Below are 23,340 nucleotides of genomic sequence, written 5' to 3' on the forward strand. Positions count from 1 at the left end.
GGGGGGGGGGGGGCGATATATCCTTAATTTGTTAATCCACATAAAATAAGTTTTATGAGGATTTTACTTATTCATGTTCTAAAGATAAGTAAACAAACGCTATAGGAAAACAGGTTAGTTGTGTCTATATGTGCCGACTGCGTCATCTTTATTTTTCATGTAACTGATGTAATAATCAAACATTAGAAATGGAATTCTATTTATACAGGGATTAAAATATTGACATAAACCGGTACTGAAAATATATTGATGATATCAGACGAATGGAACCTTATTTTTTAAATTAACATTTCAATTTTTTTTTCGCATACACTACATGATCTTTTGAATCAAAATATTTTAAATTGGCTCGCGTTTGTCATAATTGACTGTGGCGTTTCTTTATCCAAGCAGATTCATCTGAAGATTGCGATTGCGGTGTTTAAAAAGAATTAAATGGCAGAACTGAAATTTTTTGCACCCAGGTAGATCGACATTTAAATACCCGTATGCAAATTTTTTACTGGGGAAAAATGAAAAGCCGTAATATTTTCCCCGTAGCTGTAGAATGATTTCATAAATGAGTTATTGGATCCCTTCGTTTTTGTCACGTTCCCACGATTTTTTTTTTGGCAGTTTCATCTCTGATAAGTAAGAAAGCACGTGAAAGGTTTTACTATTCTATTGGACCATGTTTTTGTCTGAGGGATGAAATGCTCTTCCTTCCTGAAGCAAGGAATTTGTTTATATTCATTTGGATCGCTTCTTTTAGTGTAAGTATATTTATATTGACATAATTATGCGTTTGTTTTTGACCGCGAATATGTACATGCATACATTGTACACGTGCGCGTGTTTCGCAATAGAACGTAAAATTGCGCACCCTGTATATTGCACCGAATGGTAAACACCCACTTTTATCGACCTAAATAAGAATGCCTATTAATGGCAAAGATAAAAGTAAAGCGGTTTTTTTTTAAAATGCCTGTTTACATCTCACTAAATACGTGTACCTCTTTTCATAATTTCTTACTATTCTCTCACTGTACATAAAATAAATATAATTATTGTGATCACAGAAAAGCGATCTGATTATAAATACCAACGCAACTTTCTTCTTACAAATGTTCATTTTACGAAAAAATCGGTGTTGTGCACAAGTTTAAACATTACTTTAAGTCATTGATGAATAACATTTTTGCTATACATGAATACTAAAACTCCTGGTCTTGATACTCCTTAATTTTTGAAAAGTAACATTCAATTACGTTTTAAAAATTGGAGAGAAGAAAGTTGTTTCTAGTTATTTTGGTGTGTTTATTTAGTTTCCATTATTTTAGGTACATGTTAGCAAAACTAAACGCAGTGATGATGAAGCACTACTGAGTTCGCTGGAAAGCCGTGGAATCCGATTCCTCGAATATTCCACACTGCGCCATGATTCCAGAGCTTTCAGGTAATTCACCAATATCCTGTGTGCATGCTCCATTTCTGTCGTCTGATGACTGGCCTTTAGACAAACAACCCAAGAATCGATTAAAATTGGGTTTGGATTCAATACGCATGTAGACGACTAAGATATCTGCCATTATGTAACTGCAATTTTTACGTTTTTTTCCTTAAAGAATTATTAAACCTGAAAAACTAAAAAAAAATCGAGCAAAATTGATGCACATGTTAGTCTTATTTGCAACTGTACAGTCTATAAATTCCTCGAAGAAGCAAGCCTTAGGATGATGGATTTAAAACACCATCACTTTCCAGTGCTTCGCGTGCAAATGTGACCCATTCAAACTATTTTTTTATTATTTAGTATTAGTACCTCCATGTACATGTATAAATGGACATGCAATTATGGAACGATACTTCGGTAAAGCTCTTGTTATTCAATAGAGATAGGACCAAAAGAGAAGCAACGTCTTCAAATGTGTTGCTGCCAAACAAAATGGGATTTACATACGCCGAGGAACACTATGAAATAGAACTTAACAATCCGCAACCAATTCTGCATCCGTCCGCTGAGGTTCTTACTTTTAGAAATGGATCCGTCCAGCAATGGTTAGGTGCTCATCCAGACTGTTTTCTTACCGGAACTGTGACGTCACATTCCGGAGAAGCATCCTTATCTTTCTGTGATAAAATTGTGAGTAATATAAGATATTTTTTGTTTGGTTGACCTATTAATGTTTCAAGTTGCCTAAGAAGGAGTTATATAATTGATCAGAAATTAATCTTTGGAATCTTTATTTCAGGTTGGTTTAGTGAAAACACGTAAACATGCGCTGTACCTTGAGTCGATCTCCGAAATCGCTGATAACGACAACCTGCAGATCATAATCGGCCAACAGACCCAGGATGAAGTTTCCAATCATGTAACAAGTATGAATACATTCATATGGTAGATTTAAGTTTATTTTCTTTTCTGGTATCTGGTATAAAGTATCAATAACTCTAAAACGCATTACAGAACGTTTGGATGGGTATAAAGGTGCTAGAATCAGACGGTCGGTGACGTCACACAACATCACCATAGAGATGGCGGTGTACACGGACGCCGCCTACACACAGACCATGCTGGTGACAGACTTCTCCAAGCGGCTGCAACACATTCTTCTCAAGTATTACGCTGTAGGTATCAATGGAGTCTTCGTTGCCCATGGGTTGAAGAAAGACGTCTCTGTTTATAAAATTTATATTTGGAGTATACTTGTATACCATCTCAATTCAAATGTATGAATACTTCGCTAAAAGCCGTCAATTTCTTAACGATGCTTGGTCAATTTTTTTTATGGAATGAATCATTTCATGCTTAGGATATATGATATTTCTGATGTCACGTAATATCTATATTTAGCGATCAAAGCTTGCTTTTTTAAAGAATTGTGTAATTCTCATATTGAAAATTTACAAAAAGGAAGTCTGAATAGAAAGCTGATCTCTTCAATATATAAGCTCATTGAAACGGAATGAAATTCATATTTTAGTCAACAAATTATATTTATGATTTCGTATTATACATTCATGTAGGATTAAACTGTGTTAACGTACTTTTCAGACCAAGTTCGCATTATCGCTACGGTTTGAAACTTTTCAGCTACGGTTTGAAACTTTTCACCCAGAACTTTAAATATCAGAAACATTATTTTTAACACCTGTAAAATATGTCTATAGGTTCAGATGGAATGGTCCAGGGCCGACATTCTTGATTATAATGTACAAATCGTACTAAAGAAAGTTCACTTCTTCGAGGAAAATCCGGTATGTTTCAATTATTACCGTCATTTATGCAAAAAATAGGATTTTTTGCGAAATACTTTGAAGGGTACTGTATTTGTAATTCATGAATATATACAATTCTGCATGTACTTGTTTCTAACCATTGCACGTTTTTTAAAAAACTTTTTATTATCAATCAATCAGACAAACTAATTATAATCAGACTTGCCTTTCTACCATATGCAATACAAGATATGGCAATATCTACATAACTAGCGTAATATTTAGGCATGGTATAACACATCTACAAGTCTCCTTGGTAGCGTGCTCTACCAATTCTGCATGGCAACTGCGGGTGATGGGCCATTCGATATACGATACATGCATGTTGGGTAAGATTGAACTTTGAATGCTTTAAAAACTACATGTGTAATTAACTACAAAAAGTTAAAATACTTAACAAATGCAAATTAATTTCAAAAATATTTTAAGTGGTTTTTTTCTTCGGGAATTCCATTTCATGATAATAATCCTACCAAACCTGGCCCCACCGAAAACAACTTTCCTCTAGTCAATACTCAGCCTTAAGTCTGAGTTTTTACTACAAATTCATGCACTTTTCCTTTAAAAGGTTGAGGACTGAGTTGAGTTATGTAAAAAAAAAAATTGATGATGGTGGGACCGGGCATACAATAATAGTTTTCTGTCTAATTTTTATTCTTTCCTCCTTAGAAAGATCTCCGCAACATGGACGTTTAGATATTATAATATTTGTAATAAATTTTCTTTTAATTTTGCCTCTTTTACAAAGTCTGACCAACCCGGACGTGTAGTTATGATTATGTATCAATTTTTCTATGGTCAGTCTTTCCTCTATTACAAAGTCTTACCAACCTGGACGTCCTGGGGCGAGCCTACCAGAACTCTGTGTGTAACCCGACCTACAACTGTGCCGTGGACACGGCGACAGGCGCCGCCAGTTTTGCCGCCACGGCGCACGAAATTGGACATCTGTAAATATGTTCTTACGTTTTTAGCTCACCTGAGCTGAAAGCTCAAGTGAGCTATTCTGATCACATTTTGTCCGTCGTCCGTCTGTCCGTCTGTCTGTCTGTCCGTCTGTCCGTCTGTAAACTTTTTACATTTTGAACTTCTTCTCTAAAACCGCTTATCCAATTTCAACCAAATTTGGCACAAAGCATCCTTATGGGAGGGCGAATATAAATTGCAGAAATAAAAGTCCGATCTGTATTCAAAGCGGAGAAAACCTTGAAACTGTAGAAAAAGGGGGGTGCATTTTTAAAAATCTTCTTCTCAAGAACTACCGAGTTAATCTTAACGTAATTTAGCATAAATCATCCTTAGGGAAAGGAAAATATAAATTGCAAAAATTATAGGCGATTTCTGTTCCAAATTTGAGATAATTGCGAAAATACTTATAAAGAATGGCTCGTTATTCCATATATCGTAGACTGGCAATTCATTGCGATAGACTGGTCTTATGACAGGCATCGCCAGTCTACCGCATCTCGAAAACGAGGTTCTTTGTTTGAAGCTGGCAGTTTGTTGTGCAACAGTTCACGTGCGAATATAATCTATGAAACATGGAAATAACCTTGGTGCCGATTATTGTGAAGTAAATTGAGGTTAAATATTTCAACGCGTTGTCATTTTCACTTGTGATGTTGGTTTTAGTTTGTTTTCATTTTTTCGTTTCATTTTGCTTTTTAACTTGGGAAACAATCGCCTTGTATTTGGAACATAGACTTCGGTAAATGTTTACCTGCGAAAATGATTAAATCTGATGCATTAACAACGTACTAAAGTGCATTTCCCTCTGTTTTTATTGTTTATTGATTAATTTTCTAATTGTTCCAACAAGGATCAAACAAGTGTGTTGGTGTTAGCTTGTTCGGATTTTCGTTTCGTTTTCATTATTTACGCTTTTAAACCTGGAAACTATCGTCTACAGGTATTTCGTGATTTTTACGTATCAATTCAAACAGATACTTCGGTAAATCAAACAGTTAACTGTTTACCTGCGCAAATTAAGCAAAATCTGATGTAGGGGTACTGAAATACAATTCCTTCTATCGGTAATTCGGCTTTTCTTTTGATATCGCTGACGGAAATATGTAGGTATATACATGTATATATATATGATTCATTTCGAAAAAATAAATTGTTATAGTGCATGTTTCTTGTGTTTAATTGTTTACAATTTCTATTTACTAACCATATTTGAGTGTTAAGCTTCGAATTATAAGCAAGATACAAAGATTTGCTCACAATTCTATGTTTGTACACAGATCTTAAAAACTAAAGATTAAAAAAGTAAAAAAATTGTCAATATTTATTAAGAAAATGTTCAAAGTCTGTTCTTCCAGAAACCAACTTTAACAACTTATTGTATTGTAAACTTAATCTTTTTAGCTCACCTGAGGGTGGGGCCACAAAGGGGGGGGGGGGGGGTGGAAGTTTTACATAGGAATATATACAGTATATCTTTAAAAATCTTCTTCTCAGAAACTAATCAGCCAGGAAAGCTGACACTTGTGTGGATGCATCCTCAGGTAGTGTAGATTCATAGTTATGAAAATCATGACCCCCTGGGGTAGGGTGGGGCCACAATGGGGGATCGAAGTTTTACATAGGAATATATACAGTATATCTTTAAAAATCTGCTTCTCAGAAACAAATCAGCCAGAAAAGCTGACACTTGTGTGGATGCATCCTCAGGTAGTGTAAATTCAAAGTTGTGAAAATCATTACCCCCGGGGGTAGGGTGGGGCCACAATGGGGGATCGAAGTTTAACATATAAATATATAGAGTAAATCTTTAAAAATCTTCTTCTCAGAAACTAATCAGCCGGCAAAGCTGAAACTTGTATGGAAGCATCCTCAGGTAGTGTAGATTCAAAGTTGTGAAAATAATAACCCCTGGGGGTAGGTTGGGGCCACAATGGGGGATCGAAGTTTAACATATGATTATATAGAGTAAATCTTTAAAAATCTTCTTCTCAAAAACTAATCAGCCAGGAAAGCTAAAACTTGTGTGAAAGCATCCTCAGGTTGTGTAGATTCAAGGTTGTGAAAATCATGATCCTCAGGGGTAGGGTGGGGCCACAATGGGGGGTCAAAGTTTAACAAAGGAATATATAGGGTAAATCTTTAAAAATCTTCTCAGAAACTAATCAGCCAGATGATTCTTTATAATTATTAAGACTTTGGCCCCAGGACAATTCTTTGGCCTCACGAGAAGGTTCAGAGTTTGATGTACGTTTATATCCGATGTATAAACTATTGTTAAGGATCTTTTTGAGAACTGCAATACTCAACATATGACATGACTATAAAATCATCCTGTCAGAAAGGGGACTAATGATTATAAACATAAGAATATCCAGGGGAAAATGGATTTTATTTATACAGGATCTACATGTATTATTGTACATTGTCCAGATAGTTTGTATTATGACTCCATTAAGCTGATTTTATCATACCTATTGTTCCTCAGGTGAGCGATGTGGCCCATGGGCCTCTTGTTTAAAATAATCTTTCTACAAGGTAAATGCAATATGATGTTATTCATGGAGTTTTATCGTAATTTATTATCTTTATCAGAGATATCTTTTTTTTTCGAATAAAGGTTAGGAATGTACCATGATGCTGATAGGGGGTGTACCGGAAATAACATAGGATTAATGGGAGGATTTGGTACCGGCTGGAGCACTTGTAGCAAAGAAGACATGGCTGTTTTGTTAAAGTAAGAATTAACGAATGCTATATGAATTACTCCTTAATACGTTTCTAGTTTTATCGGTGAAAAAAGTTGTGAAGGCATAACTTGACCAAAATTTCAAATTTAAATGTATTGCATAAATTGTTTGTTAACAGCTCTGGAAATAAAAACTGTTTATGGGAAGAAAACATTCCACTAGAAGATGTTCCTGAAAGTATTGCAAACGTAACTCTAATCTCTGCGATACCAGGTATATTATCACAAAAATGGCTGAACCATTAACGAAATAATTAAGTATGATCAAGTTGTGTTGACTTCTTTAACATAATTGTAAGTCATCACTTCATCGAGCAGTTTGGGGGTTTTTTTGTGTTCCAGGTCAAATATATTCTCCAGATCAGGTCTGTGAGCTGAAATATGGAACCGGATATCAATTTCGAAAATATCCAAAACTAGGGGTAAAATATTTATAATAAAAAAGTGTTGTATAATGTTATGAGGATAGTCATGAATAGAATTTCTGACTGATTATCAACTTTAAAAAGATGCCAGCGATAGAAACTTCAATTGTATAATTATCTGTACAAATAAAACAAACGATTACAGTAAAATGACGATGTTCATATTATGATTTTTTTTAAAACTTTCTTTTTAACAATTAATTATATATTATCATAATTGTAATTTTGAAGACCATCGACGACAACCCAGACGAATAATTACATATATTCTCTTTATATTCAAGAGACTGCTGTAAATGAAATTTGATTTTATAGGTGTGTGTGCTATACAGCTGTGCCAATCACAACAGTGCTCAAATAAATTACGGTCAGATGTTCAAAGAATGGACTTCTATCTTTGGCATGTATTGTGAAAAAGATAAGGTATTTCCTTTCTTTCGAGAGATTTCATTAGATTCCTGTTTGGTTGATTCAATGTCTTACCAATTCGTTGTATACATGTATATGCATCTAAGAAAACTAAAAATTGGGCTTTGTTTTTAAAGATCTGCTTTAAAATGGGCTGTGTCGATGCATCAACCGCAAAACTAACCAATCTGGTGAAGCGTGAAGGTGGGTGGAGTCAATGGGGGCACTGGACGGGGTGTACCAGAACATGTGGGCGTGGCATCAACTACCGGAAACGGAAGTGTGACAATCCAGCGTTAGTAACATTTTTTTCCCCATAAACGAACTTTTATTCATATTCAATCGGTTTAAAATATATATATTTTTTTTTTATTTCAAAATGTACATATGAGGTAAAGATAAATAAAATATTAGTGCATCTTCTTTTTTAAAGTCCTATAAACTTAGATGGTTGCGCTGGAGAAGCGTATGAAGCGAAAATCTGCAATACACAGGTAATAAAAGATCAAACACTTAACCAGCGTGCATTACTGTTTCCATCAACATTATTTGCAATGATAAGTAAATATGGGCATTTTAACACAAAATTGTGCTTTACAAAGCCTTGCGCTAATGACAGTTCTGATGAGTTAACACTGAGAAATCAGCGGGCAAGTGAGACGTGCAAGAGACTAAGAGACAACAATGTGATCGACCCTGACCTCTACAACGAAACGGGGTCAAGGTATTCCGACACAGGTAAGCTATTGACATGGATATTGTTAGTACATTATCACAGTTGATATTTAATTAAAATCCATTTTTAATTCACTTCTTTTGATGTAAATAATACATACATGTAGCTAAGACGCAATAAGGGTTGTTTTTTTTTTTTTGCAAAAAAGCCCATGGTCAGTGCGAGGTGACCTGTGACCCCGCCCCCGGGCACACCATTCCTACCTTCACAAGATTCGGGTTTATGCCGGACGGTGTGGTTTGTACTGGAGGATCTGACCCCTGGGATTTATACAATTGGCCTCGAAATTCGGGGTCTCGCTACCTATGTCTGGATGGTCTTTGCCAGGTATATCTAAATGAATAACATGTACTTACATTAAATTATATGATTATTTAATTCGACGAGTAATGTTTAGTAACATCTACATGTATATGAGGTACCTCTTCTCTATTTTTAAGAGATTTGGTTGTGACAATGTATTGAATGGGCAAGTTCTAGATGAATGTGGAGTATGCGGGGGAGATAACTCGACCTGTATTGTCATTGCTAACACTGACACCGAGCAACAGAACCAAGGTAAGACATTGGCTGTCATGGAAACGATCAGCTGATTTGTTGTGATAGTCATATTGATCTTCCAAAATCTTGAGTTCTTGTTGCTTAAAGAGTTTAATATTGTAATAAAACAAAAAAAAATTAACACACGATATCGAATTGTTTAGAATTGTTTGACTACCATCTTTATCAGGCGAGCGTCGCACACTTGCCGTATTGCCCGCGGGGACCTTCAACATTCAGTTTTGGTTTCCATACAAGGAGATGGCAGACAACTACTTAGGTATCATTTCTACAAGCATTGATTCATTTTAAAATAATAGAAATCAACCACATGCGCTAAGCCCATTTTGTCTCCCAAGTTCTACGTAACTATGAATAAAGATATGGTTACATGTATTCATGTACACAGAGCTGGGGCAAAACTGGCACAGATTAGTCCCTGTGATGTCAGCAGTAATTTTGCTATTACAGAGCTTTATAGCAAACATGGGAGCGTCATCCTGGCGAGTAGAATTCCAAGCTCGTGGGTCTGGGATGCGAGAACAAGTCCGGTGGTTTTTGCAGGAACGGAGTGGTACTACTTCTTCTACGGCCAATACCTGTACGCTAAAGGGCCACTGACAGAGTCCTTTGAGATCAAGGTCTGCTACACGTAGTTGTGTACATCTTATAAATATATATAACAGGAATTTGAATAGGTTATGTAGTTAAAATTTAAAAATCTAATTGTTTATTTGTGCATTTTTCAGCTGTTTCAATTTGGTGTTAACAACAACACTGGAGTCTCGTTTACTTATTCGGAGCCTTTGGCAGGTAATACAGAAGAAAACATATAGTAATTAAATATAGTGAGTTACAGTTTGTCTTTAGATAAGATATTACTAGTGTTTGCCAATTTCTAACTGTCCTTAAACTGAAAAATATTAAATTACCCCCCCCCCCCCCCCCCAAAAAAAAAATAAAATAAAATAAATTATTAAGTTCAAGTACTTTGAAGTGAACATATAATACTACTACTGAACTACTTGTTTTCTTTAGTTAATTACAAGTGTGGATTTGAGTCGGGCTTAGAGAACTGTGATTGGTCAATTAACAATTTCACCAGGATAAAGTATGGATCAAACGAATCCTCCGTTCCGAATCAAGATGAAGAGTTTGGAGGCATGTTGCTTTTTCACATTCATTGTTTTTTAAATATAGAACTTAGCCAAATTAATAAACTTGAGTCTTTCCTTGTTGAAAATATAATAAGCAATTTAAAAACAGTCATATTATTATAATATATGACGTATTTCATCGATACACGTATACGTATCTCTCAATGCTCTGTATCACCTTTGTTAAGGTATTCAATGTATAACGAAGGGGTATTGAACAATTTTGAACCATTTTAAACTAGTTAAATATGTATTGCTAGATAACAATGAAAGTGAAATGAACCAAATTCACATGACTGACAACATATAAAAAGCCGGTCATTTTGCACCTTAATTTTTTAATGAGTTATCTCCCCTTGATGAAAAAAAGAAAATTTTAATTTCGCCAAAGTATCTGCGGTAAATGATTCATTTTATTTCATATTTTAATAAAGAGAAAGTTTATACATGTATTAACCAAGAGAGTTTTACCAATTTTATGTTACTTTTTACAATATCTTAATAAAACATACGTTGCCCATAGACTTCAATGCAAAATTCAAGGTGTAATTAGTTGGACCATAATTAATATTTTGAAAATTCCTTTGGTGGAGTAATTTTATTTGATAACATCTTCAAAATGATATCATGATTAAGAATATCGGACCATTCATTTATTAGGTACAAAATGTGGTCGTTATACATCGAATACCTTAAAGTAACGCTTATTTTTTGCTTCATTATCTTACAGAATACTTCATCCATATGTCTAGTTTAACCACTGACAACACAGCCACCATAACTAAGCAGAATATTCACGGAACCAGTTATGACCAGTATCTATCCTTAAGTTATCACGTCACCGGAATAGGTTCTAAAATTACAGTGTCGTTGCATGGTGGTATAAACACCAGTGTTTTGTGGAGTTCTGTAGATTCGTCACAGCTCGTGATCAATGAGTGGAAGTCTGCAACAATGAATATCACCACTTTTGAAAAATACGAGGTACTTGGAAGCAAATTTGTAATCATTTTTAACAAATCAACACGAATGTATAAAAATTGTAATATCTATAAGCCAACAATTGGCATGTTCTTTAACATATTGGTTGAACCAGTCCTTTAAATATTAATTATAATACAATTTAAATAAAATGATTGTGACATCTAGAAATTTTTAAAAAAATAAATCATATTTTATTTTTCCTGTAGATACGCATAACATGTGAAACAAAAGTTCGATATTCGGGAACAATTTCTTTGGACGACCTTAAACTTTCTTATTACGAAGATTCATATTGTAACGATGAAGGTAAGAAAAAACTCAACGCCATATATCAGTTTATAAAAAAATAACACCCACTGTTAATGCTTCCTGTTCTCTCTATTACTAGATTCATGTGTCACGCCTTCCTTGGACCTTTCAACATCAACTACATTCGTGTCAACTACAAAGTCAACTTTCACAACCCCTTCAACCACAGTGAAAGAGGATACAACAAACCCTGTAGCTTCCACCACTACAAATTTGCATGAAACAACAACTAAAATTAAAGATATAACTGAAACTACCACCTCTGGATCTGAAACAACACCTGTAAGCCCTACAATAACCACAGAATCAACTTCATCAATAACAACTTTAACATCAACTAAAGCCACATCTACGCCAGAGATCAGAACGACTCTATCGACTGGAATCACAACAACAACTGAGACAGGAACTGCGTCATCAGAGACAACAGCTAAGACTTCTGGAAATACTACAACAGTTTCGCCAGTCAGTACAACAGAAACTGTGGGCACGTCGACAACAACAACCATGACGACAACAACTCCCGTTGACACCGAAACTTCAACACAAAAGACAACAACAAAACTTACAACATCGAAAGAAGGTACATCGACCAGCACAACTGTCTCAGCTTCAACAGTTACGTCATCAGAAGAAATAACGACCGCTAAATCTACACTAGAATCTACTTTAAGTCCCACTACGTTTAATTCTACGTCATCATCACTAAAATCAACCACGCCAGTATCTTTGAGTAGTACTACCACGATCAACGATGCAGGTACTAGTCCATCTATCATACCCAATCATACATTTTTAGCTGTTGTTGGACCACAAATGCCATTGGTGTTACATCAGCTATTTCTCATATATTATCATTATGCTTCAATGAAACTAATCTGAACTGATTGAGTGAGGAAACATTTTTATAAGTCATTTTAGATTTGTTTGCTTTATATAAATGATTCTTCTGTTTCAAGGAAAGAAATCTACATATGACCATTGATTTAAAATGTCAAAAATATTTATCTAAAAGTTTTCAAAGTAGCTATTTCATATTCATTAGATTCATATGGGAGATATATGTTCATGGGTCTTGCGATTGCTGGTCCGTTTATTCTGATGCTGATAGCTGTCGGGATATTTATTTGTTGTCGCCGATGTTCAAAGTAAGTTTCGTAATTCAACGTCCAACTTTTTAACTAAATGAAATTCAACTTCATTTTAAAGGAAAATATTCAAACAAAATTTATCGATGTTTTTGTTCGATTGTTTCTCGCAAATAACTGATGCTTTAAATGTTAAATTTAATTATCTATACAAAGTTTGTTTTTAAATCTTTACTAGGTGTTCACCAAAAGGGAAAAGTCAAGAGAAATACCGAGTTTCCAAGCAATTCGATGGCAATTCCAGTCATATCGATGGATCTTCCAAGCCGTTAAGTCCGCAGTTTTGGCCGGATGTAAATGAAATCAAGATCAACATTACAAATGATTGTGATATTGATTTGGGATCAAAATCAGAAATTTAGTTCACTTTAAAGAATCATGATATTGCAACGAACAAACTTTATTGCTATGGTTCGTAGTAACATGTTTGCTGTGTATTGTTTTTTTTTTGTACTTTTATATATGTTACATTAAAAATTATTCTAAAAGGTATTTTTTCCAATTTTTTTTTTCGATTTTAAAACTGTTTAATATTCTAGAAGTATTTATAGACGCGATATATAGTTTAGACCATTTTAACTTTGATGGCATTGAAACTTACGCTTATTATACAATTTATACAATCCCCAATTTAAATGGCATGGAACTTCGATATTCAAAAACATCTCTGCTAATGTTGCAATCAGTTACTTTTTTTCTTCAGACATCTTGAAAAAGATGTGTAAATTAGTGTTCGGTCGAGGACAGATCATGAGGTTTTATTTTTTCCATGTCCCAACGTAACAGGAGCTAGTGTGGATATATTTCGCACAATTACCACAACCGTATTAGGAATACTTTGTCAGTTGCTCTCTTGGTAAACTCACGACTTGAAATTTATACATTTTCCTGTTTAGTTTAAACATGTAAATGCCGTCATTCTGTGTCATAGAAATTATATTTATTACATCCACGAATGTTAACATGTACTTGTATACAAATAGAAAGGAGGGAAGGAAATGTAAGGATTACTTGCTTTTCTTAACTAAACTCTTTTTAATTAAATACACTCTCAGTTGAATAAACGATTGACAACCAAATTGATGTAATTCGACCACTGAATACTCATAGAAGGCTTGCGTTAAATATGAATAGAAATAATTATTCAACAACACGTAATTTAATTTTTGAAACCACCATGTCTTTAAATATAAATGAACGAGTGCTTACACATCCATTCAACTAGGTTTTTCTGGTTACAATCCACATACACCCTAAATTAAAAAAAAATTCAAGCCGTAAAAAAGCGGCCTTTCAGCAATGAACGACGTAATCAAGTCTACTTCCAAGTATATTTTTAAAGAGAGCTTCGTTTTAAAGAATCCCTTTATTATTTGCATGCCATTCTGCTGTATAAGCGTCGACATGAATGAAAAATGAATGTCTCGATTCATTGTTTATACCTTTAAGGATCAAAACACTGTGTGATTTCTGTATTTTTTTTACACCCGAATATATCAGAATTTTCCTCTGGTTTTTCTTTAATTAAGTATTACTAGTAATTCAAGCGATCTATATTCAATACTTCAGTTTGACAGTAAGTTAATATATATAAACTTCACTAACTTCTTGAAATCACACAAGTTTTCATAAAGGGACCTGAAGACTTTCTATAATATCAGCGTCAAATTTTCGAACAATTAAATATGGATAAACCGCATTGAATTCATACCGTGTTCAAGGTACATGTATAATAAAAGACATTCAACATTTTCTTTTAAATAACTGGTCCTATGCCAATGTATTTCTCTTCCTGGTTGGACTGACAAACAACAATGAAGAAGTTGAATCGCCGGCCATGTCTCTTGATTTCTGTCCACTTCCTCACCTTAGGCTTTATGATAGAAGGTATGATTTATTATATTACAAAAAACCCTAAAAGATCGTATTAAATTTTTTAATAGACTCAAATAAGACAATTTTCATGTAGGAAAATGGGATCCATTTGTAATGAATGAAAGAAAGTTCACGTTTAACAGGGTACGTCACTGCATTCTTATACTAAACAGTTATTTGAGATATTCTTTGTAAATATCGTGCTTGGGGGTTGGAAGAAGTAAGGAAAGCCATAACTGTTTTAAGGTATTGTACACTAGTCAATATCAAAATACAAGGGGTGTTCCTTGGAACAGTGGGCCGTTTAAATAGCAGTTAACAGATTGCAGCTGTTTTAACATTTTGCATCCACAAAATTTTTAAAACTTAAGTAAAAATTACTAGAACGAATTAAATTCGGTTGCAGGAAATGTGTTCACTAGTTGTGACTTTGAGGATGGATTTTGTGGCTGGACCAACCAAAACTGGAGTAGAACCGACGATAAGTCACCTTTGGAAAAAACGGGCCCTGAGAGCGCCTATCATGGACGTGCGTTTGTCTTTGATTTGTTTATTTTTTTTTCTTCAGTCATTATATATTCGTGAAAATATTGTTAACATTTCGAAAAACGTACAGTTAAAAATACATATAGCTTTTTAGAAAAAATCAACTAGCATTTACTCAATCATCTGTCATCATTGAAAAAACATTTTAAAGCCCAGGGGAAAATACACATTATAAAAAAATGAGTTCAAATGAATTATTTATTCCAAACAGTTTATTATATATACTCACACGGTGGGAAGATAGGCCACAACGTCACTGCGACTCTTGAGAGCATTGGCATTCCACCTTCCAAATATTGTTTGCTCTTTAACTATCATATGCTGGGATCGCATGTAGAGAAACTAGAAGTGAAATTAAACGACCAAACAACGGCGATCTGGTATCGAAATGTTACAGAGCAGGGGAAGGAGTGGAAGTGTGCCGCCATTAATGTAACCATTGGTCAGCCAGACAGTCGCGTAAGTCCAGTCTATTCATTTTTCAGTGACATTTTGACCCATCAACTATATTGATCGGAAAGCATTGGTATCTTTTAAAAATTCTTTATTGCATGCATTTTTACACGATTTACAAAACCTCTTTAATATTTTTCATAGTGGTGATACATTTAAGTTTGGCTAATTTTAAATATTTAGATAAAATCTCCATGGTTTTCATTTGTATTTCAAGAAAAGTATTTTTTTTTATTTCATAGATAATTGAAAAGCATGACACTTTTTAATGATTTTTTTTAATTACATAGATACGATTTATAAGCAGGACAGGGAAAACAAAAAATTCATTATATGACATAATTGGATTGGACAATATCAAACTGGTGTCTGGCGTTTGTAATTCACTAGGTAATGCGTTGGTTATTTTTTCATAAAGTAAAATGAATGTGATTTATATTTCCTTTTAATTTTTTAAACATATAGTTAGGCCACATCAATATTATTTCTTGTTCGTCGGACCCCGCGTGCTCGTATATTTAAATAAAACTATACAAATGATATTATTATTAATTTCCCGCATCCAGAAAATTCTGCACCGTTTTCTGCTCTATTATGGCTCTATTTTTTGCATTTTAGATAGTTTTAATTTATAGATCAATAAAAAGAAGAAAAAATATAATCGTTTGCACTAATTATTATATGTACCGCCTAAAAATTTTGGCTCACCCGCTCATACCTTTTTTCACTGGATGTCCGACGAAAAAGAAATTATTTTAATTTTGGTGTGGCCTTACGTTTATTACTTCTATAAACATCAAATGCTATTATATAAATAGTGCCTGTTTGGGAGGGTAACTGTTGAAATTGACAGCCCGAGACAACCATTGTCAACCGACGCGAAGCGGAGGTTGACAATGGTTTTCGAGGGGTCTCAATTTCAACAGTTACCCTCCCAAACAGGCACTATTTATCTTATTATACTGAATGTTTCCTTTTTAAAGAAAATTTTACTGCTTTTATATAGAAATGAAGTGAATTCTACGGCGAACCGTACGCGCATAATGTACGCGCATGTTACAATTCGTTGTGTTACCCGTTGCCAAGTGTGTTGCTAACGCTGAGGGTAATAGAACGGATTACCAACTGCGTCTAAACCAATCAGATTTCAGTATTTAACATGAAAGTATAATAATCCTATTTAACATTCTATAAACATCAAATACTATTCTTATTTAACAATTCATTAATTAACGCAAGGTTCACTTTTGAAATTAATTGTTATTATGTTATAAATCCATACTTCAGATCTAGAAATGCTCGAAAAAGGAAAAGTTTCATATGTTAGTATAAATCAAGTTCTATTAAACTAAGTTCGTTACAAGTTTTAAATTCCCCGTGGTATGGTGTCTTTTAGAGAACAAAGAAGCAGATAAGTTGTTATCCCTTTACAAGGTACGCGACCCTTCCTCCGACCCTGTCCCTCTCAACATTCACGCCCCCATAACAGTTAAGACATAATTTTCTGTCGACAGATTGTGACTCGTCATTCAACGTAACGTCAACAACGACACGACAGCAACCAATATCATCAACGACAACGGATTCAGTGATCCAAGTACAGGAGTCGACGGAGACTGAATCATCGTGGTTTATAAGTAAGAATACCAAAAAACACCCTGTCTATTGGAATTCTGGGAAATGCTCAGTTTTAGATGTACGTTTAGAAAAACCAATATGGATTTGAAAAACATGTTACAAAATTAAAGAGATTTTGATAACCTGTTTCAGGGAACTTGCCCTATTTGGTTGGAGTGCCCGTGGCAGTTTTTCTCGTTTCGTTCGTCGTTATCGGCGCCTGTATTTTCCACTCTCACAAGGAAAGGTAATTCACTTTCGGTTTCTTAGCCAAAAAATCTTATACATGTATTAAATAAGTACTACTAACAGTAGCTGGGATTAGAACACTTTGAAACAAGAAGTAAAACATTTCTACCCACCAAACTAAGGGATTCCTGGATAATATTTTAACTTTAGCGCTCAAACAAGAATTTAATAAATTCTTTCACTACTAGTTCCAGACGGTTGCCTGCTGGAATCATGCGTGGTCCATACAGAGCCGATGGACTAAATGACAGATACCGAGATGATCCCACCAATCATCGGGATACAGGACATGAACTGTACTATTCTGAGCCGGACACGGACACTTACGATTATGTAGACGTCGTTCGAGACCCAGACAGTCTCTATCTGGACGTTATACCCGACTCATCGGGTGCAGACTGTGTTCAAAATGGCAGTCATCCGGCAGATGTATCTCCAAAACCAGGAGACTATTATAACGATGAGAGTCCGTATTGTGAACCAGTTAAAGCGACACAAGATAAATAACAGAGAGAAAAAACCCAAACTTAAAATGCATGTCTTAAACAGTGTATGCATGTTTAATAATTTTATTCCATAGACAACGCTAAAACCAGTGGAGAGTAAACATTTCCATACTATGAAATAGTTGTGACGGATAGTATATACTGTAATTAAAAGCGTTTCCATTACTGAAATTAAAACATAAACCATCAACCTTAACGTTAAATTCATAAAACACAGAACCCAGCTGCTATTCAATCAAATTAAAATCAGATCCTCGATCTGGTCATCATTTCTTATTACTGCTACGGTAGCGACAGTAAAAAGATAAAGGAGCAAATCTAGGATCTGATTTTAATCAGATTGAGCTGCCATATACAGTCATAACTCAACCAACAAGTTAATCGGTCTTGCATATAAATCATAACCTAGTACTGATTGAAGCTAGAGTTGTTGTTTGGCCATTAATACTGCTTCAGATCAGAATTGGCACTGTATTTCAGCGTCCTAATAAAAAAAATTATCCCTTATATATTTATAAATTAAATCTATTTACATGTTCATGTGACAATCATTACATTGTATACTGTATAAAGAATAGAATTCGTTAAAGTCTGTTGCTGTGTTGTTTGCACAATTTTTGTAATACTGTAAAGCATAGCTAATGCACTCTCTGTTCCCTTGTTGCGACTGGAGTTCGTCCATCAACTTCCGGCGAAGAGATTGTTCTACCGGAAGTGGTGGGGGAGGAAACAAGGTGTTGTTGCCTGTAATATATAACAAGTTTATCTCTTAAAAAAGATTGGTGAGCTAGCGCTGTAGCGATCATAAAACACAGAAGCAGATTTCTAAAACATTGGTTTAAATTTCTGAATCGATTAATATTATTAACAATAGGAGGCACAGTGGTGTACTGGAATTGTGCTGGAGTGGGGTCTCAATTTGAAATTGTGAATCTAGAGTGGGCTACACATCGGCAATGACATAGCTCATTGTCTGTGCCTTAATCATAATGTATCTCCTGTAATTTCAATTTCGAGTTGAATTTTGTTTAGGAAGTCCCAACGATTGGTATTGTTTTGTAGCAATCGTATCTACTTGGGCCTTTCCGGCAAGCTCGGAAAACATATCCGAAGTTGTCTTCCGAACTTGAAGGAATTTAAGATAAAGCTAGCTACATGTTATTTATTATAATATTGAAAATAACTTTGCATTATAAGACCGAAGCTACTGTTACTTTTTGACATTAACGATAAAACACAAAACTTCATGTGAAGATGATAAAACGAAATTAAAATGGTACAGTTTATCTACAGTAGTACAGTATTCCCAGAATCCCCTACTATGGAGTCGAGCATGCGTTTTCCAGTGAAAAGGACTAACGTAGTTGCTAGCGCTCGAGAGCGCTAGCAATAACACTGTCAGTATTTGGAAGAGCTCTATTTGGATAAAAAATATTACTTGTGAAATAGAAGCATAAACGATTCAAATTTATAGCGATAAATATGACGGTTAATCATTTACATTGTACCATACATGTACAATACGACTCAATATGCTTTGCTTACAGTTTTTGATATCTTCAGACACGATGACTTCTTCGTCTTCTTTCGAAGACCCTGAATTGAAAAATTAATACACGTATGATTGAGACAATTAAGATAAAGTGTGTAATTAGAAACGCTCATCTTCATTATTATAAGATAGAAGACAAACCAGTTGGAGATACCCCGCACGAACACAGTTTCATTTGTCGCTCAAGTTCCTACAATGAACCAATAACATTGATTAGTATTGCACAACTAATTCCTATTTTTTTTCTTTTGTACAAAACAAAGCGAGACAGAACATGTCGATAAATTATAATTTTAATTAATTACATGTATATCATTGAACTTACTGTTAAGCGTTTTGAGAGATTTTCAAAAGCTTCAGCTAAAAAGAGAAAATCAATTTTTAGCTATAAATATTAGCTGAATGTAATCATAAATAGTAATGTCGGCATGTCGTCATTCATTGTGAATTTTAGGATAATTATTTGATTATAAATTGCTTTTTATAGGCGTACAAGTCATGTACAAATGAGACGACTGTACTGAAGATTAATCGTAGTAGAAGATTGCAAACAAATAGTTTCTCATACATAATGCAACAATTTTTAAAATACAGTGCAAGTAAAGCGCAATAAACATAAATAATAAATTACTACAGAACATATACAATGTTTTTAACTATATGTACAATCTAGACGTAAAATAAGATAAAATGTCGTATCCCAAATCTAACCTGTTAGTTCCGGTGGAATACTTCCGGACTCTCCCTTTGGTCCCGGAAGTCCAATTGTTCCCGGACGACCAGGGTTTCCTATTTCTCCTTTCCCGCCGGGAATTCCAGGTTTCCCGGGCGGCCCCGGTAATCCAGGAGCTCCTTCATTTCCCTTTTCACCCCGAGGTCCAGCATTTCCTTTAAGACCCCTCTCACCCGGTAACCCCGGATCTCCCGGCCTCCCGTTTGGACCTGGGGTTCCGTAATCACCCTTCTGACCCGGTAGTCCAGGCAACCCCGGTTCTCCTCTCTCACCCTTTGGCCCTACCGGACCGGGCAAACCTTTGGAACCAGTTTTACCAATTGTACTTGTGCTTTCCTTCATGGATTTATAGAAAAAAAGCATTTAAAATGTTTCATTCTTTAATTGAATCCCTTTCCCCTTATAAATAGATGGCATTGTAAAGGTAAATTGATGTGATTTACTTGAAAAAAAAAAACCAAAATAATATGTTGCGTGTTTATTACAGGAATAATTCTTTAAATGTCAAATGCTTACGTCTACTCTTCTTTGAAGCTTGTAAAACTCCACCGCTGAAAAAAGATAACATTTTTTATCACATCTCTTCTCAATAATGTAAATCAAAATATTAAAAAAAAATACTCTGCATCACTGCCACATATGATGTTTGTATTACATACAATGGTATGGAAAGAATTTATATAACAGCCTTTCGGTGTTATATGTAGAACTTTCTTCATATCATATACAATTAGAGGGATGGTGGTGGAAAAAATAATAAACTGTAGAAACTTTTTGTGTAAATCTGTAAAATGTTCAATGTGATAGTTCATCTCATTACCTCCTACACAAAGCATTTCTAGTAAAAAAAACCCTCAAAACACTCCTAACAAATGCTTTCGATAATAAGCCTACCTGATATAGAGGTGGAAACCCCTGGTTCGCCCTTCTGTCCTCGTTGACCAGGGTTCCCTTTTTGTCCGTTGAGGCCAAATAACCCAGGCTCTCCCCTAGGCCCCGGAGGACCCATAGGACCTCTTTCTCCGGGGATTCCGTTGACTCCAGGAGATCCCTTAATTCCAGGACTCCCATCAACGAGTGCTGTAACAAATGCATAATCGTTTTGGTTTTTTTTAATTGCAACCTGACTGCTCAATGCTTATATAAATTGATTGATAATAATTTACTATTTACATATATTCTCGTTAAAATATCGTGAATGAAAAGAAAGGAATCTATAATGCCCAATGATGATTGGTACATGTATACCGTGCACTCACCAGCGAAGCCCTCTGACCCTGGCTCACCCTTGTCACCTTTGATCCCGCGGAAGCCCCGAGGTCCCCTGGCACCTTTACGTCCAATCACCCCGATAGTACCATTTGAACCCGTCTCTCCCTTTAGCAATATTGCTGAATTGGCAGTGAACAATATTGTTTCTTACATGTATGAATAAATGCATTTGGCAAGTGTTCGCCTCTATCACCATCAGTTTTTTGCTGGTTATATTATAGTGTAAACAATGTAAATGTAAAAAATATGTTGTAGGATTGTATGACTACATGTACCTGCAGTAACGGCACAAGTCTGGCTGTTCAGTGGAATATAGTAGCGAAAGATCTTAGTGTACCAAGAACATCTCCCTGTCCTCCTAATGGGAAATACAACGGTTTGTTTAGGATAGGGAGACTCAGTGTGGGACAATTGATTTCAAAAATGATACACAAATTTTAGATTTTAGAAGAAACTAAGGATTCATTTATTTAAAAAATGGTCATTGGATTTCAAAATTTTTTTAGTATTTAAAGAAGCTACCCAGCCATCCCGCTCGTATTTTGTCGCAAAAGACAGACGTTAGACGTGGTATTATAAGCATAATCTATATGAACATAGATCAGCAATATAACTTACCAATTGTACAGGTATATTCTTCTGGCATATTGTTTTTCTTCGTAACAACAGTATCTGGTACTGCATTGCGTGTTGTAGGACAAACTTCTTTATATATACAACAAATAGATTTAAATATTTTAAAAATTCATCAACTAATTTTATAAGCTCATACTAAATGCATAGAGAAATTGGCTTAAACTAACAAAATCTACTACTATTTAAACCATGTTCATTAAGTAGCCAAATTAAGGCCTCTATTATCAGATCGAGTTTACACTAATCATCTGACCCCCATCATAAACATGGCCTATATATCTGCGGCAGTGTTGCAGGCGAACGGAAGCGATAAGCTTCTGCGCCCTCCTTTGATAAATACCATTTGTTGGGGGGAAAAGTAAACATATTGTATTTGCAGATTGCGTGTGCAAAAACTTCTTGCCTCCTCAAGAAAATGAACGTGTATCAATGCATCACACATGGGACAACAATGATTTACAAAAACTAAAAAAGTAAAAAAAAAATCTCACCTGTTATTTCTTGTCTTTGAATATCCGCCAATTCCAACAAACAAAACACCGAATATCGTAAGTAGAATGGTCGCCCTATTCAACATCTTACTAACTGCTGGACAGCGGTATAGGGATTTCTAAATCATTATCCCCATAGAAGAAGCCAAACAGATGCCTATAGTACTGTGTATCAACGTTTTTTTTGTCTTATATCACCAAGACATTCACCGTGAATACCATTATATACAAATGCAATCTTTGCTGAACAGATTAAAGGACTCCTCTTTAATACAAAGCTCTGGATAATGTAAATCCATGCTTCGCCCAAAAATCCATTGTGAATTCCCAAACAATGTGAGGAGTTAATTGAAACAATGTCAAAACCTGAGCTCCGGTGTACGGTATATACACGTCTAAATGTATATCTCCGTAACACAGAGAGAACCCCCCTCCGACTTCTGACGGTCAGCAACTCTGACAAATGATCTCATTACCCCACAGAAAATCTGTTGGGGAGGCACAAGAATGATTTTTAAGTTGGGAATTGCTAGATGAAAAAATACGTGTCTTTCCTAAAGTATTTTCCCCATGTTCACTTATATTAGTCATTAGCTGCCAAACTGTCAAACGGTTAGTTGATAAAGATGCAACAGTGCAATTATTATCTATTTATACAAGTACGTTATATTCCGTTAGTCACCGGTTACTTTAGAAACACTAGTTCTTGTTTCTTGCAATAATAGAAACA

General features: G+C 34.9%; 3 protein-coding genes across 3 annotated transcripts in view; 2 read left to right on the plus strand and 1 right to left on the minus strand.

Moving 5' to 3' along the window:
* Nucleotides 1-442: 442 nt before the first annotated feature.
* Nucleotides 443-13,172, plus strand: LOC105319380 (A disintegrin and metalloproteinase with thrombospondin motifs 16). Its single transcript, XM_034480676.2, has 26 exons — nt 443-752; nt 1,320-1,435; nt 1,873-2,122; nt 2,232-2,358; nt 2,447-2,607; nt 3,151-3,237; nt 3,484-3,587; nt 4,080-4,208; nt 6,845-6,961; nt 7,093-7,187; nt 7,316-7,395; nt 7,714-7,821; nt 7,944-8,101; nt 8,240-8,300; nt 8,409-8,544; nt 8,691-8,869; nt 8,983-9,100; nt 9,273-9,362; nt 9,554-9,723; nt 9,832-9,895; nt 10,121-10,243; nt 10,970-11,223; nt 11,430-11,529; nt 11,612-12,292; nt 12,578-12,680; nt 12,859-13,172. Exons 1-26 carry the CDS (start codon nt 693-695, stop codon nt 13,040-13,042), a joined length of 3,855 nt encoding a protein of 1,284 aa, XP_034336567.2. The 5' UTR covers nt 443-692; the 3' UTR covers nt 13,043-13,172.
* A 1,209-nt stretch (nt 13,173-14,381) lies between these two features.
* Nucleotides 14,382-18,116, plus strand: LOC105319382 (uncharacterized). Its single transcript, XM_066079336.1, has 7 exons — nt 14,382-14,567; nt 14,962-15,084; nt 15,313-15,560; nt 15,845-15,944; nt 17,069-17,191; nt 17,325-17,418; nt 17,609-18,116. Exons 1-7 carry the CDS (start codon nt 14,495-14,497, stop codon nt 17,925-17,927), a joined length of 1,080 nt encoding a protein of 359 aa, XP_065935408.1. The 5' UTR covers nt 14,382-14,494; the 3' UTR covers nt 17,928-18,116.
* Nucleotides 18,117-18,454: 338 nt separating this feature from the next.
* LOC105319419 (collagen alpha-1(IX) chain) overlaps nt 18,455-23,340 on the minus strand; it is a 10,825-nt gene continuing 5,939 nt past the window's right edge. The window contains exons 9-19 of the mRNA XM_011416960.4: nt 22,611-22,729; nt 22,102-22,188; nt 21,759-21,841; nt 21,471-21,602; nt 21,106-21,291; nt 20,728-20,762; nt 20,190-20,547; nt 19,804-19,838; nt 19,620-19,668; nt 19,472-19,522; nt 18,455-18,670 (exon numbers count right to left, since the gene is read on the minus strand). Coding sequence (XP_011415262.3) covers nt 18,456-18,670; nt 19,472-19,522; nt 19,620-19,668; nt 19,804-19,838; nt 20,190-20,547; nt 20,728-20,762; nt 21,106-21,291; nt 21,471-21,602; nt 21,759-21,841; nt 22,102-22,188; nt 22,611-22,729 — 1,350 coding nt within the window. The 3' untranslated portion in view covers nt 18,455. The remainder of the gene's footprint in view (nt 18,671-19,471; nt 19,523-19,619; nt 19,669-19,803; nt 19,839-20,189; nt 20,548-20,727; nt 20,763-21,105; nt 21,292-21,470; nt 21,603-21,758; nt 21,842-22,101; nt 22,189-22,610; nt 22,730-23,340) is intronic.

Source organism: Magallana gigas, chromosome 3 (assembly GCF_963853765.1).
Source record: "Magallana gigas chromosome 3, xbMagGiga1.1, whole genome shotgun sequence".
NCBI lineage: Eukaryota > Metazoa > Mollusca > Bivalvia > Ostreida > Ostreidae > Magallana > Magallana gigas.